This window comes from Artemia franciscana, chromosome 11 (assembly GCF_032884065.1).
Source record: "Artemia franciscana chromosome 11, ASM3288406v1, whole genome shotgun sequence".
NCBI classification, from domain to species: Eukaryota; Metazoa; Arthropoda; class Branchiopoda; order Anostraca; family Artemiidae; genus Artemia; species Artemia franciscana.
Window position 1 is genome coordinate 25,511,551 of NC_088873.1, and position 15,900 is coordinate 25,527,450.

The window sequence follows — 15,900 nt, forward strand, 5'->3', positions numbered from 1 at the left end:
GCTAAAAGGGAAAAAAGCGATAGTGCTAACTACGTATAAAAAGTAACCCTAAAGAGTGCTTCAGCAAAGCAGTGATTTATAGTAGACATTGAAAAAAGCCTCTTAGAGCACCAAATAGAAAGTGATATATTACTGATTTCGTAAAATTGATCACCATATGGGTAAGCTAAAGTGGTTGACCAGCCCCCATGGATGAAGATATTGTTCTTCTTATGGAGCCAAAAATAATGGAAGACAATCTGAATTGTTCTCCTGGTACTGTCTTGGTGTAAATAGAGGGCAGCATAACACAGGAAAGATTCAAAGATGGCATTGTGGGTCAAGGAGGTGGTGAATAGCCCAAGAGTGAGATGCTTAGCTCTAGCCCTAGGATACAGAACCTTACGGAAAAAATTCTCCATTCAATATGAAAAGGTGAGATTACTGGAGAAGCTATTTAGGCTGTTGGTGGCTTGAAATCAGTTTCATTTCTCAAAGAGATATTTGGCCTAAGAAAGACTCATATTAAAGAAGGACAACAATTCAAACAATATATGGCAACTGATGAAGATCTAACTGGGAAAATACAGGAGCGGGACTACCGTCTCCCAGTTGGAATGAGGTTTTGACAATGTTAAAACATCTTTGAGGGGACTTCGAAATACCACTCACCCTCCGGGAAGAACAAAGTGAGACATTCAAAAACAAACCATATTTTATAATAATGCCAGTATACATGCCGAAAGATTGGAATATTGGCAAGCCAAAAACGCTGATATCTAAAATAAAAAACTTTCCTATATAGCAAGGGAGTGAGTCTATTAAATTTAAATCTGAACTTCAGATTAACCAAAAAGTCTTGAATGAAAGAGTATTCCTCAGAAGCTTATATTTGAATTCTCGATGTTTAAGGCCCATATCGTGTCTGTTTGCTTTTGCTCTCTTGATCCATGTCCAAACCATTTTGATTGGCAAACTAATAGCTGTATTTTTGGCACTTGCTTACCAGGCATCGGATCTGACACAAAGTTGGCCATGAATCTTTGTGGAAAAGATTTGCCTATCCGCTGCATGGATTACATCCAGTCAGGCCATAATGAGAGAGATATGAAATAAACAGACCATGTGATTCATAATTTAATTATCTATCTGAATTGTTTCACATTATTTAGAAAATTTTAGAATTTCAGTTACCAGAATTTGGAAAGCCTGATTTCGTTCAAATTTTCAATTTTCTCGGAATTTGAGATATAAGCCGCCCCATCCACAGCCCAGTAGCCTGGTCCCAAATCACTTCATCTCCCCAAAAATCCTGATTAATAGAATCTACAGGATGTATAGAGTCTAACCAGTGAAATATCTTCTAAATTTGGTACAGGTTAAGCTTAGTTCTCCCTGATAAAAACAAATTATTTTAATTGTATATTATTCCTTCAATTGGGCAATAATCATTCAGCCAAAAATCAGATACTGTCTAGTAGATTATAAGATACTTTTACTGTATCTTCGGACTGTATTAGTACGGCCTCGCATATTTTACTACAGGGACAACTAATAATCTCTAACTTTATCCTAAATTTCTTCAAGGAATTTCAAAAGGAAATAACTGTTATATTTAGATACAGTATTGAATTCTGAATGGAATGATATATTTATTTCTTAGCTATCTCATGAGTGTCCTAAATTTCAAATTTATAAAATTGCGAGCAGACATATTATTGACAAATGCAATTATGGGTAATTGAAGCAAAGGTTTAAAGTAAAACAAAGTAGTTACAGTAATGTAAAATTAAAGTAATTATAGTAACTAAAAATTAAAGTAAGTAAAGTTAAAACTGAATTAAAATTCAAATTGAAAATTAATTAAAAGTAAAGTTGAAATTAAAGTTAAGGTAAATTAATCAAACTAAACCAAAAATTATAGAACGCATATTTGACCTTTGGACCGGTACTGACCGCAAAGTCCTTGGTTTTTCAGTGTACCTATCAGGAGGATTTGCAGATAGAACTGAATTAGTTCAGCTGCTTCTAGGTAACCAAACTGTAAACTACGAGAGATTTGCCAATGAATAGAGTAGTATACACGAAGAATCGGACATCTGTGTCGCTCTTCACATGGGTTTCGGTGCCAGGACGGATCCTTTAAGACGATTGAAAAATAAAGCCGTGCAGGACAAAGTCATTTCGATCACGAAACTTGCAAATAGTCTCCCACCGTCTCTAGTGAATTCAATTGCGTTATTGTACTGTTTCAGCGGTTGTAATATGGTGAGCTTCATTTTCTCCAAAGAAAGGAAGACGATCCTTAAAGCAGCTGTACCGCGGTTACCTCAAATATCTGCCCTTGCTTAACATGTTTTGGAAAAAAATCAACCGATTAAGTGAGCTTGAGGAAGATATTATGAAGCTGCGTTGTGAGATTTTGATCGCTTCATACAGAAAACCAAAGGGATTTTCGTGTTTGAGTGACCTCCACTTTCGCTTGTTCCCTCACCAAAAAATGCTGAAGAGCCTACTTCAAATCAATCGACTCCTTTGCCTTACATGCGAAAAGGTGAATTTACCAGTGGTCCATTATGCTGCAGGTCCTTATGCCTCGTCCCTCGTATCTTTCTCTGCTTAATTTTGGATGGAAGATGAGGGAAAGATGGATAGCACCAACTAAATTAACTCTTCCTACTTGGCCATCCACTATTCAGAAAACTTCACCATTTGGCAGGCGTAAACCTTGTGGACAAAAATATCCATGTACAGATAGAAGCTGCGATATTTTATGCTCTAGATGCGGGAAGTGCTGCGAGGCCGAGGCTGATTCAGACAAGTAATAAATGTGCTTGACTTGAAATGGGGGGATACTAGGATAAAACATAATGATTTTGGGAAAGATAGCATTAAATAAATAGTGTTAGTTCTGACTTTGTTTAATTTCTTTACCAGCGTCATTGCCGTCATTTTTTCTAACTAATCATGTTAGTTTGCTATGAAGACATTCTATGACCTCTACGCATTTCTATCTCGTATTTGAGTGGAAAACTGAACCTCAAACCTTGTGGAAAATGTATTTTCTTGCATTAAACACCAAAAAAAATATAAAAGTCAAGTTTTGGAGTGTTCCACCCATCACAAGCAAGTGACGTTGACATTTTTCAAGTCAGCATAGTCGCTTTAACAGGGGAAGGGGGCTAATTCTCGTACTTACCCCATTCCGTCGTGGTATGTTTCCGATTTCAACACTTGGTGCCCGGACTAACACTTAAAAATTATACAAGTAATGTTCAATAAATGTAGTCACAATAATTTTGAAAAACCTAATGAGTCATAGACGTGTAGTGTTTTGTTCGGCTTATATACCACATGATGAAGAAGAACCACCAGCTAAGCTAAGAATATAAGCTCATATTCATATAGAATATAAGTGTGAGAAAAAAAAAAACCTATGAACATCCTTAATATCCACATTCCTCAGCTCATAATTGTCTGTGAAATACATCACCAAGTGTTTACAACCTAGCAAGAAATGCCCATTTTGCCGATAAGTTTCTCCTAAAGCTACTTTCCCTCATTTTAGGACCAGAAAAAAAAAGCATGGAACACAAAAGGGGAGGAAGGATCCCTCCGCGTAGCAATGGTTCAAAGTCTCAAGCCCTCTGATTCCCCCACACCATGAATGTCACAAAAAAGTAGTCTAAAAATACTCCTTTTCGCATCTCAACCCCTCTCCCTCTCTAGAAAATTCTTTTCGATCCACTACAACCTAACAGTTGGACGAGCGTGCACCTATGTACACTCTAACATGCAAACTCAAGGTCTTTTTCATACTATAACTCTCGCAAGCTTTCAGCAGATTTAAATTCAGAGTTATAGCTTATCATTACATTTTAAAATTATAAATTACAGACAATATCTCCAGGCCATCAATAGTTCCAGGTTTTATAGCTGAGAAAATGTCATATTTACGATTGAATTTGCCCCGTTCCCGATGGTTTTGTATGGTTCGCGATGCGTCCTTGTATTAAAAAAATAGTCCAGCAAACAGTTCGTGGTAACGAACGTGGAGTAACCCGGTAACGAACTGTAGAAAGGAGTGACCCGGCTCAATAGTAAACACAACTCTAAAAAACGGAGTTTTGATGCTAAAAGATACATAAAAAGAATTGGATTTTCATGCTGATTTTAAATATATAAGTTTCATAAAATTTAGTCTGTGTCATCAAAAGTTACGAGCCTGAGAAAATTTGCCTCATTTTGGGAAATAGGGGGAAACATCCCCTAAAAGTCATAGAATCTTAACGAAAATCACACCATTGTATTCAGCGTATCAGAGACTACAGTAAAAATTTCAAGCTCCTATCTACAAAAATGTGGAATTTCGTACTTTTTGCCAGAAGACAGATCACGGGTGCGTGTTTATTATTTTTTTTTCTTTTCCCCAGGGGTCATTGTATCCGCCAGGTGGTCCTAGAATGTCGTAAGAAGGCTCATTCTAACGCAATCAAAAAGTTCTAGTGCCCTTTTAAGTGACTAAAAAAGTTGGAGGGCACCTAGGCCCCCTCCCACGCTATTTTTTTCCAAAAGTCAACAGATCAAAATTTTGAGATATCCATTTTATTCAACATTGTCAAAAGCCATAATAACTATGTCTTTGGGGATAACTTACTCCCCCAAAGTTCCTGGGGGAGGGGCTGCAAGTTAAAAACTTTGACCAGTGTTTGCATACAATAATGGTTATTGGGAAGTGTACAGACGTTTTCAGGGGTATTTTTTTTGGTTTGGGGGGAGGGGGTTGAAGGGAGGGGGATATGTGGGGGGATCTTTCCTTGAAGGAATTTGTCATGGGGGAAGAGAAATTCAATGAAAAGGGCGCCATATTTTCTAGCATTACTATACAAAAAAACAATGAAAAAATAAACATGAAAAAGTTTTTTCAATTGAAAGTAAGGAGTAGCATTAAAACTTAAAACGAGCAGAGATTATTACACATATGAGGGGTTCTTCTCCTCCTGAATACCTCACTCTTTATGCTAAAGTATTTTTAGTAATTTCAACTATTCATTTTACGGTCTTTCTGATTCAGGGGTCATTCTTAAAGAATTGGGACAAAATTTAAGCTTTAGTGTAAAGAGCAAGGTAATAAAGAGTGGACGAAGCCCCTCATATATGTAATAAAAATATACGAATATAAAAATTCGTTACGAAAGTTACGTATATTTGTTATTAATAAAAACTTTCGTAAAAAATTAAAAAGTTCTAGTTGCCTTTTTAAGTAAACAAAAGATTGAAGGGCAACTAAGCCTCTTCCCCCACTCCTTCTTTCTCAAAATTGTTCGATCAAAACTAAGAAAAAGCAGATTTAGCCAAAAAAAACAAAAAAAAAAAAAAAAATACAAATTTTGTTCTAAGTATTCATGTGCGGAGAGCCAAAATCAAAACATGCATGAATTCAAAAATGTTACTTTTTTTTAAATATATAAAGTCATTTATTCTTGTCTCTGATTTATTCTTGTCAGAGGATTTCGAGGCCTAGAAAATGTATTTCACCAGCTATGAAAGTCTGGGTCGCCAAACATTTCATCGAACAAATGTTCCAGCACCCTATTGTAAGGGATTGTCTTCGTTTCAAGAGGTGTCCAGCTCGCCCATTTATCGAAGGAGACGCCGTTAAATAATTCAACGCATAGCTTGCCAGGAATGCCATAGCCTGGGTTGACACTCTTTGATCTGCTTTCTTCCTAAAGTTTCGTAGGAATATCTGCTCCCTTTTTAAGAGTTGAAAGGGACTGGAGGGGATCCATCCATTCCATCCAATCGAATTTCTTAGATAGCCATTTTGTTAAAACAATTTGATAAATCAGATTTAAAAAAACCCTGGGGTCAACACAAATCTCAAGAATCTGGGGGAGAGTGTTATAAGTTATTCACCAAGAGCATATAAGATTTTATGTGATGGTTTTTAAAATAGGTCAAAGGTCATATACCAAAACCTCTGAGGTCAACACAACCCCCCTGGGGCTGGCGCAGGTATTGGACGTTCTGCCCTGGAGGCATATACTGTTCTTATGGAAGCGGCACTCGTGAAAACTTCAGAAAGGGCTCATTTGATTGTAAATTAAAACTTCTAGTTAACTTTTTAAGAGTCAAAGTGGATAAAAGGTCAACTAGTGCCTTACACCCTTTTTCCGCAATGGCATCAGATTAAAATTTTGAGATAGTAATTTGGTAAAAATTGATTATATATCAAAAAACGAAAATTCTGGAGTTGACACAACCCACTAGATCCCAGGGGCAGGTGTTGTAAGGTCTACCCCGAGGGCATGTATGGCTTTTATGGAAGGGCTTGTCATATAAACTTCAGAGGGGGTTCCTTTGACTGGAAATTGTAGTTCTAATTCCTTTTTTAAGAGTCAAATGTGATCAGTAGGAATGTACCCCCTCCCGCCTCCCATCTTCTTTTCCCCAAATACATCTGATAAGAATTTTGAGGTAGCCATTTGTTCATAATAGTCCAACGTAAGATAACAAAAAAATCATGGTCAACATAGCCCCAAAAACCCGATGAGGGGTTGTAACTTATGTCCAGGGGAGGCATATAAGGTTTTTATGGAAGTGTTGGTCGTTTAAACTTCAGAGGGGCTTCTTTAGTTGGAAATTGAAAATTCCAGCTCCATCTTTAAGAGTCAAATAGGACTGGAGGGTAACTAGCCCCCTGCCCTCTTTTCCCCAAATCCATTCGATCGAATTTTTTAGATAGACATTTTGTTAAATAAGTTCAAAAACCAGATAACAAAAACTCTGGGGTCAATACAATCCATAAGAGCCCTGGGGCAGGTGTATGCACAGATGACTAAAGGGTTTTATGCGAGGGTTTTTAAAATGGTGCAAAGATCATATACCAAGACATTCAGGATTGACACAACCCCTCAGAGCCTGGGGGCAGGTGTTGTAACTTATACTCTGGGGGCATATATTGCTCGAATGGAAGTGGTGGTCATAAAAACTTCAGAGGGTGGTCATTTTAATGGAAATTGAAAGTTGTAGTTAATTTTTTAAGGGTCAAAAGAGATTATAAGGCAACTAGCCCCCCCTCCCACAACCTTTTCCTCCAAAAAAATTCGATCAAAATTTTGATATAGCCATTTTGTTAAACATAGCTCATGTATCAGATAACAACAATTCCCGGGTTGACACAACCTCCCAGGTTTTAGGAGCAGGTGTTATAAGCTATACCCCGAGGGCATGTGAGGTTTTTATGGAAGAAGTAGTAGGGTACGATCAATTAGAAATTAAAAGTTCTAGTTCCTTTTTAAAAGTTAAAAGGAATCGGAGGGCATCTATACTCCACCCACCCTATTTTCCCTAAAAACATCCGATCAAAATTTTGAGATAGCAATGTTTTCAAAGTAGTCCAAGGATGAGATAACAAAAACTTAGGGGTCAATACGAACCCTAAGAGCCCGACAAAGGGTTTTAACTTATTTCCAGGAGATATATAAGGTTTTTACAGAGGTGTTGGTCGTATAAACTTGGAGGGGGAGGGCTATTACGATCGGAAATTGAAAGTTCTAGTTCTCTTTTTAAGAGTCAAAAGGGATTGGAGGGCAGCTAGACCCCCCTGATCTCTTTTTTTTCAAATCCATCTGATTGAATTTTTTAGACTATTGTTTTGTTACGATAAGTTAAAGAAATTAGATAACGATAACTCCGGTTCAACAGAGCTCCAAAGAGCCCCGGCGCAAGTGTTACAAGTTATGCCCTAAGGGCATACAAGGTTTTACGTGAGGATTTTGAAAAAGTTCAAATAATAGGTACCAAAAACTCCGAGGTCGACAGAACCCCCCTGAGCCTGGGTGCAGGCGTTTTAAGTTTTGCCCTGGGGTCATATATTTTTCTCATGGAGGCACTGCTCGTATAAGCTTCAGAGGGGGCTCATTTGATTGGAAATTGAAGCTTCTAATTAAATTCTTAAGAGTCGAAAGAGATCAAATGGCAATTAGCCCCCCACGCCCTTTGTCCCCAAACACACCCGATCAAAAATTTGGAAAAACTTTTTGTTAAAAATAGTTCATATACCAGGTAACAAAAACTTCGGGGTCAATAGAAACCCCAAGATCCTAGGGGTAGGTGGTGGAGCCGGTATACCCCGGGGGATAAGGTTTTTATGTAAGAGTGGTCATATAAACTATAGAGGGGGCTCATTTGATTGGAAATTAAAAGTTCTAGTTCATCTAGGGGTCAAAAGAGATCGGAAGGCATATACCCCTCCACCTACCCGCTTTACCCCCAAAGAAATCCGATCAGAGATTTGTGATAGCCATTTTGTTCAAAGTAGTTCAAAGATCAGATAACAAAAGCTTGAGGGTCCAAATACCCCCCCCCCAGAAACCAGGAGAAGAATGTAACTTATGTTCTGGGTTCATTTAAGGTTTATATGGAAGTCTTGGTTGTATAAACTTCGTAGGGGGCTCCTTTGGTTAGAAATTAAAAGTTCTAGTTTCCTTTTTAAGAGTCAAGAGGGACTCGTGAGCATCTAGACCCCCTAGCTCTCTTCCTTAAATCAATCTGATCGAATTGCTTAGAAAGTTGCTTTGTTAAAATAAGTTCAAAAATCAAACAACAAAAACTCTAGGAACAACACAACCCCCAAGAGCCCCGGGGCAAGTGTTATATGCCCTATGGACATTTGAGGTTTTTTTGCTATTGTTTTATAAATAGTTCAAATATATGAAAACAAACACTCAAAGGTCAACATACCCCCCCCCAGAGCCCGGGGGCAGGGGTTGTAAGTTATGCCCTATATATATCGTTCTTATGGAAGTGGTGCTCATAAGTTTTTTAAGAGCTAAAGAGATCAGAGGGTAACTACCCCCACATCTTTTTTCCCCCAAAATATCCGATGGAAATTTTTAGATAACTATCTTGTTAAAAATAGTTCATACATCAGATAATGAAAATTTTGGGGTTGACGGGCTCATTTTATTCGAAATTGAAAGTTCTAGTTCCTTTTTAGGAGTCAGAAGTGATCAGAGGTATTTAACACCCCCCTCACCCTATTTTTCCTAAACACATGTGGCCAAAATTTTGAGATAGCCATTTTCTTCAAAGTGAAAACGATTAGATAACAATACTTCTGGGTCAACATAACCCCCCAGAACCTGGGAGAAAGGGTTTAACTTGTGTCGTCGGAGTACATATGGATTCTCATGGAAGTGTCGATCCTATAAACTTCGGGGGGGGGGCTCCAGCAGTTGGAAATTGAAAGTTCTAGTTCTGGGGAGCTGGAAACCATAGTTCTGGGACTGAAGGGCAAATACCCACCCCCTGCTCTCTTTTCCCCGAATCCGTTCAAATGAGTTTTTTAGAAAGCCATTTTGTTAAAATAAGTTCAAAAAGCAGATAACAAAAAATCCAGGGTCAATACAACCCCCGAGAGCCCTTGGGCAAGTGTTATAAATTATGTCTTGAGGATGTATGAGGTTTTATATGAGAGTTTTTAAAATAGTTCACAGTAAGTCCAAACTCCAACCCCTCTGAAAGAATAACTTATTAACGATATTTTATTTTAAAACTTATGGAAGTTTCAGATTAGAAGAAACAGAAAATACAATAACTCAAATTAAAACTATCAGAAATTACTATTAAAGAATAAATGAAACGAAAAGAAACGACAATTTTTTATTCCAAAGCTTATGGAAGCTTCAGGTCAGAAATCTGGCGCATATATTCGTCTTTATATGTCTTTATATATTCGTCTTTATATTCGTCATTGTTAGCACTTTGTGGTGTTGGAATAGATACCTCTGGCACAATAGATGTTTTAGGGACTGCAAACCACTTCTGTTAGTTTATCTGGCTCAATATTAATACTTTGTAGTCTTGGAATTGATACCTCTAGTACAGCAACATACGTTTAAGGTACTAGAAAGGTCTCAACGGTTAGAAGGGACTTGAAAAATGGAAGCGTCGTTCCTCCAAAGGAGATTATCTCCTCCGTATTTGATTCCATGACCATCCTATAAAGTAGATTCAAGGCATCCAAAATTGATGTAGAAGATTTATTTACTACTATTGGCCAAATTTGATACTTCTGGTGCAGCAACATATGTTTCAGGCACTTTAAAGGTGTCAACGGCTGGAAGAGTATCAAAAAATTGAAGCATCGGTCCTCCGAAGCAAATTGCCTTATTTGACTCCGTGAGCACCCTATAAAGTGGATTCCAGGCATCCAAAATTGATTAAGATTGAAGAGACTTAAAAAATGAAGCATCGGTCCTCCAAAGCTGATTGCCTTCTCCATATTTGATTCCGTGAACATCCTATATAGTTTATTCTTGGGATACAAAATTTATTTATACAAATTTATTTTAGTAGTATTAGCCAAATGTGATACCCCTGGTGCAATAAGAGATGTTTCGGGGACTGGAAGCCAGTTCTGCCTGTACATCAGGTGCATATCTTGTGGTTTATCTGGTTCAACATTAGCACTTTTTGGTGTTGGAATTGGTGCTTCCGGTACAGCAACAGATGTTTCAGGGACTGAAAACCAGTTCTCCCAGTTTATCTGGCACTTATATTCTTGTTTATCTGGTTCAATGTTAGCAGTTTGTGGTTTACTAACATTAGCCGAATTTGATACCTCTGGTGCAGCAACAGATGTTCCAGGCACTTTAATGGTCTCAACGGCTGAAAGGGAATAAGAAAATCGAAGCGTCGATCCTCCGAAGCAAATTGCCTTATTTGACTCCGTGAGCACCCTATAAAGTGGATTCTGGGCATCCAAAATTAATTTAGAAGATTTATTTTTACTAACATTAGACAAATTTGATACCTTCGGTGCAGCAACAGATTTTTCAGTCACAGGAAAGGTCTCGACAGCTGATAGAGACTCAAAAAATCGAAGCATCGGTCCTCCAAAGCAGATTGCCTTCTCCGTATTTGATTCCGTGAATATCCTATAAAGTTTATTCTTGGGATACAAAATTGATTTATACGAATTTATTTTAGTAGCATTAGCCAAATGTGATACCTCTGGTGCAACAACAGATGTTTTAGGGACTGGAAGCAAGTTCTGCCAGTACTTCTGGTGCATGTCTTCTGGTTTATCTGGTTGAACCTTAGAACTTTGTGGTGTTGGAATTGGTACTTCCGGTACAGCAACAGATGTTTCAGGGACTGCAAACCAGGTCTGCCGGTTTATCTGGCACTTATCTTCTTGTTTATCTGGTTCAACGTTAGCACTTTGTAGTGTTGGATTTGATACCTTTGGTACAGCAACAGATGTTTCAGGCACTGGAAAGGTTTCGACATTTAGAGCGGACTCGAAAAATGGAAGCATAGGTCCTCCAAAGCAAATTGTTTCTTCCTTGACCATCCTATAAAGTAGATCCCAAGTGTCCAAATTTGATTTAGAAGAATTCTTTTTACTAACATTAGCCAAACTTGATACCTCTGGTGGAGCAACAGATGTTTCAGGCACCGGAAAGGTCTCAACGGCTGGAAGGGACTCGAAAAATCTGAGAATTGGTCCACCGAAGCTGATTGCCTCCCCCTTATTTGATTCCGTGAATATCCTATAAAGTGGATTCCAGGCTTCCAAATTTGACTCAGATGATAATTTTCTGCTACCATCACCTCTTTGTCCAGAATACATTGCTTGCAGCAAGCTTCCAGACCCGTCCTTTGTGACACCCAGATTTGATACTTCTGGTGAAGCAATAGATGTTTTAGGGGATAGAAAGGGCTCGGCAACGATAGTAGGCAGATGTGCAGCAATGGAATCGGCGAGCATAACCGCATTAGACTGAATTTCTGAATCTAATACTGGGCTAGTGGATTTTTTCTTTTCTTCTACATCTGCATCAACGTCAGTAGTTTTTATTTTGGTAATTGACGCCTCTGGTGCAGCAACATATGTTTCAGGGACTGGACTGGGCTCAACGACGATAGTAGGAAGAGGTGCAACAATGTCATCGACAGGGAAAACTGGATCAGACAGAAATTCTGAGTCTAATACTTGGCTAGAAGATTCTTCAGCCACTTCAATAATTTCTTCATTTTCCAATACAGCAGATAGATCAGGGGAAGACACCAGACTGGGCTCTTCTATTTCAACATCTGGAACTGGTTTTTCTTCTAATTGCTTTTCTGGCACCATCGGATCCTTTATGGGACCAGTTACAAGACTTGGCTCTTCAAGGAAATTAGATTTTTTCTTTTCTTCCGAATCTGGTTCAACATTAGTACTTTGTGGCTTGGTAATTAACATCTTTGGTGCAGCAACAGATATTTTAGGGAAGGGAGGGGGCTCAACGACAATAGTAGGCAGAGGTACAACAATGGAATCGGTGAGCATTATTGGATTAGACCGAATTTCTGAGTCTAATACTGGGCTAGTGGATTTGTTCTTTTCTTCTACATCTGCTTCAACGTCAGTACTTTTAATTTTGGTAACTGAAACCTCTGGTGCAGCAACAGATGTTTCAGGGAAGGGAGGGGGCTCAACGACAATAGTAGGCAGAGGTACATTAATGGAATTGGCGAGCATAATCGGATTAGACCGAATTTCTGAGTCTAATACTGGGCTAGTGGATTTGTTCTTTTCTTCTACATCTGCTTCAACGTAAGTACTTTTTATTTTGGCATTTGAAACCTCTGGTGCAGCAACAGATGTTTCAGGGACTGGAGTGGGGTCAACGACAACAGTAGGAAGAGGTAACACAATGTGATCGATAGGGGTAACCGGATCCGACAGAAATTCTGAGTCTAATACTTGGCTAGAAGATTCTTCAGCCATATTAATAATAATTTCTTCATTTTCCACAACAGATGATAAAACGGTGGCAGACACCAGACTGGGCTCTTCTATTTCAACGTCTGGAACTGATTTTTCCTCTAATTGCTTTTCTGGCACCATTGGTTCCTTTATGGGACCAGTTACAAGACTTGGCTCTTCTAGGAAATTAGATTTTTTCTTTTCTTCTAAATCTGGTTCAACGTTAGCACTTTGTAGTTTGGTAGTTGGCATATCTGGTGTAACAACAGATGTTTCAGGGACAGGAGGGGGCTCAACGACAATAGTAGGAAGAGGTACAACAGTGGGATCGACGGGCATAACCGTATTAGACAGGATTTCTGGTTCTAATACTGGGCTACAAGATACTTCCGCCACTTCAATAATTTCGTCATTTCCTGCAATAGGCAATGTAACAATGTATTCCGGACTGAGATTTCCAATTTCAATCTGTGGAACTGGTTTTTCTTCAAATTGCTTTTCTGTCACCATTATTTCTTCTGTTACATCATTTACCAGACTTAGTTGCTCTAAGACATTGGATTTTTCCTTTTCTTCTATACAGGGTTCAACATTAGTAATTTGTTGTTTGGTTTTTGATGCCTCCGGTGAAGCAACAGATGTTTCAGGGTGTTGAAGGGACTCAATGACAATAGTAGGTACAGGTCCGACAATGGGATCAACGGGTGTAACCGGCTTATACGGAATTTTTGAGTGTAATACTGGGCTAGAAGAGTTTTTAGCCACTTTAATATTTTCTTCATTTTCTGCTACAGGCGATAGAACGGTGACAGATACCTGACTAGGCTCTTCTATTTCATTGTCTGGAACTGGTGTTTCTTCTAATTGCTTTTCTGGCACCATCGGTTCCATGATGGGACCAGCTACAAGACTTGGCATTTCTAGGAAATTAGATTTTTCCTTTTCTCCTACATCTGGTTCAACGTCCCATAAAGGCTCAACGACAATAGTAGGCATAGGTCCAATGATGGTATCGACAGGTTTAGCCGAATTATACGGAGTTTGTGAGTCTAATAGTAGGCTAGAAGATAGTTTAGCTAATTCAATAATTTCTTCCTTCTCTGCTACAGGCGATGTTATAGTGACATACATCGGACTGACCTCTTCTGTTTCGATGTCTTGAACTAATTTTTCTTTTAATTTCTTTTTTGGCACCATTAGTTCTTCTTTGACACCTTCTATAAGAATTGACTGTTCTGGAGCGGGCTCAACTGGCCCTAACGGATGCTCCACGCTTGCGGGAACATCAGCAAGAGGAGATTCTCCCAGCCATTTGGAGATTACTTTTGCTGTGTGAATAAGTGAAGATTCATTGTCACAATTGTAAGGTGGGTTCGGGTGTATATCGCTACTTTCTACAGCTTGTGGATTTTTTTCAATGTCTGACTGCATTGGAGTAACAATGGCAAGTTTGAAATCTTGCTCAATTTGAACATGGTCTTTAGAGGCAAGAGCAGTCGAAATATTATCATCATTAACAGATTTGAGCTCATTTTCGCTGTTAGAAGGAGAGTTCCCATCTTCTTTTTGATCTGTACTGAATTTTCTGTATTTTCTAAGAGCCCACCAAATTGATATCCCAGCAAACCCAACAGAAGTAAAAGTGAAAAGACTTTTAGCAATCATTGTCGTGTTGATTAACTTTTTTCAACTACTAACATGAAATGAGGGATTGCGTTACATTTACTCCAAAAATGACGTCATTCGTCATTCTAGAAAGCTACTTCTGCATCCATATTGCCAATTATGTCAAACATTTCTGAGGTGGACGCATTAAATCGGTTTTGTGTCAATAATGGCTAGTTTCCCTTGCTTTATATGAGGTAAAAGCGCTTCTGAATCTCGGATTACTCGATGAAGAGCAACCCAGAGTAATCCCAGGTAAACTACCTTAGTAGACTAAACGTAGTAGCCTCAGTTTAGTGAAGAAGTAATGTGTCTTCCACGTATTATTTTAGATATGACATGAGATACGGTTGGTCTTTTGAATAACCATATATAACTCAGTCAGTCATTGGGAGAAAGGGAGAAAGGTTAAAAAACAAAAAGTAAGGTTTATATTTAAAACAGCAAGAATTATATTTATAAAGACTCAAGATTTACACAGATCGGAAATGGAGGAGTATCCTAAGGGTAGGATGTTGCCTTTGTTCATCTTAAGCGTACAGCAGGTCGTAGGATACAAATAATACGCCTTTGACCTATTTCTTGACATATAAGTAACGTTTATTAGCTCCACCTTTGAATCCATAGAACTGGCCATAGAGGAAGTATGACTAGACAAATTTGTACAGAAAAGAAATTCCCATATGCTCAGCAAGTGAATAGTAGTCGTACAGCTAAAAGGATCAGGAAATCAAAAACTTTTCAGATCGGATGTCCTCAGGGGATAAGGATGTAGGTTTGCCATACATGTGTAACTTAGTCATGAATAGCATGTAAAATTTCTTAAAATAGCAATCCAGGTAAAGCCAGGCATATGTAGACGATTTAATATCCCTATTGATTTGCGTAACGACCTTGTAAATCTAGAATAAGCTGAGTGAAATCCGATTAGATACATAAACTGCCTTTAGCTGCTGAAAAGACTGTAGTAGCAGATAAAAAACAGGCGAAATATTTAGGAACTTATTGCTTCACTGTTTATGTTACATTTTATAACTGTTTTTGTTTTATTTTATAACTTCTTTATTATTACATCAAATGCATTTATATCAAAATATACTTAATAACATAAATATAAAATATTTTAATAAGTAGAATATATTCTATGATTTAAAACAGAGTCTGTTTTAAGGTGTAAGTTTGTTAATCACTTTACATAAAATTTTTATTTTTAATTGATGTCTGTTGTCTTTTTTTCATTTTTCAACGACACAGCTTTATATCTATTAATAATGTTATTTCTGGCTGATAACATTTGTGAATAATAATAGCTAATACCTACTTTGGAAGAAATCTTTCACTTTGTGAAATAAGTATGGTACGTACTCCTTTTTGTTTTTAATTCAAAAAGCAATATTAGTACGTTACCATCAAACATGTAACAAGCAAGGTTTAAGTGCTTAAAAAGCAATTTTGATGCAAATGAAAGGATTGATTTTAATATACAGGCT

At 37.9% G+C, this 15,900-nt stretch overlaps 1 protein-coding gene across 1 annotated transcript; it reads right to left on the minus strand.

Annotated features, from left to right (window-relative positions):
* Positions 1-9,527: 9,527 nt before the first annotated feature.
* On the minus strand, positions 9,528-14,426 carry LOC136033012 (titin homolog). Its single transcript, XM_065713551.1, has one exon. It carries the CDS (start codon positions 14,408-14,410, stop codon positions 10,319-10,321), a length of 4,092 nt encoding a protein of 1,363 aa, XP_065569623.1. The 5' UTR covers positions 14,411-14,426; the 3' UTR covers positions 9,528-10,318.
* Between the last annotated feature and the right edge of the window lie 1,474 nt (positions 14,427-15,900).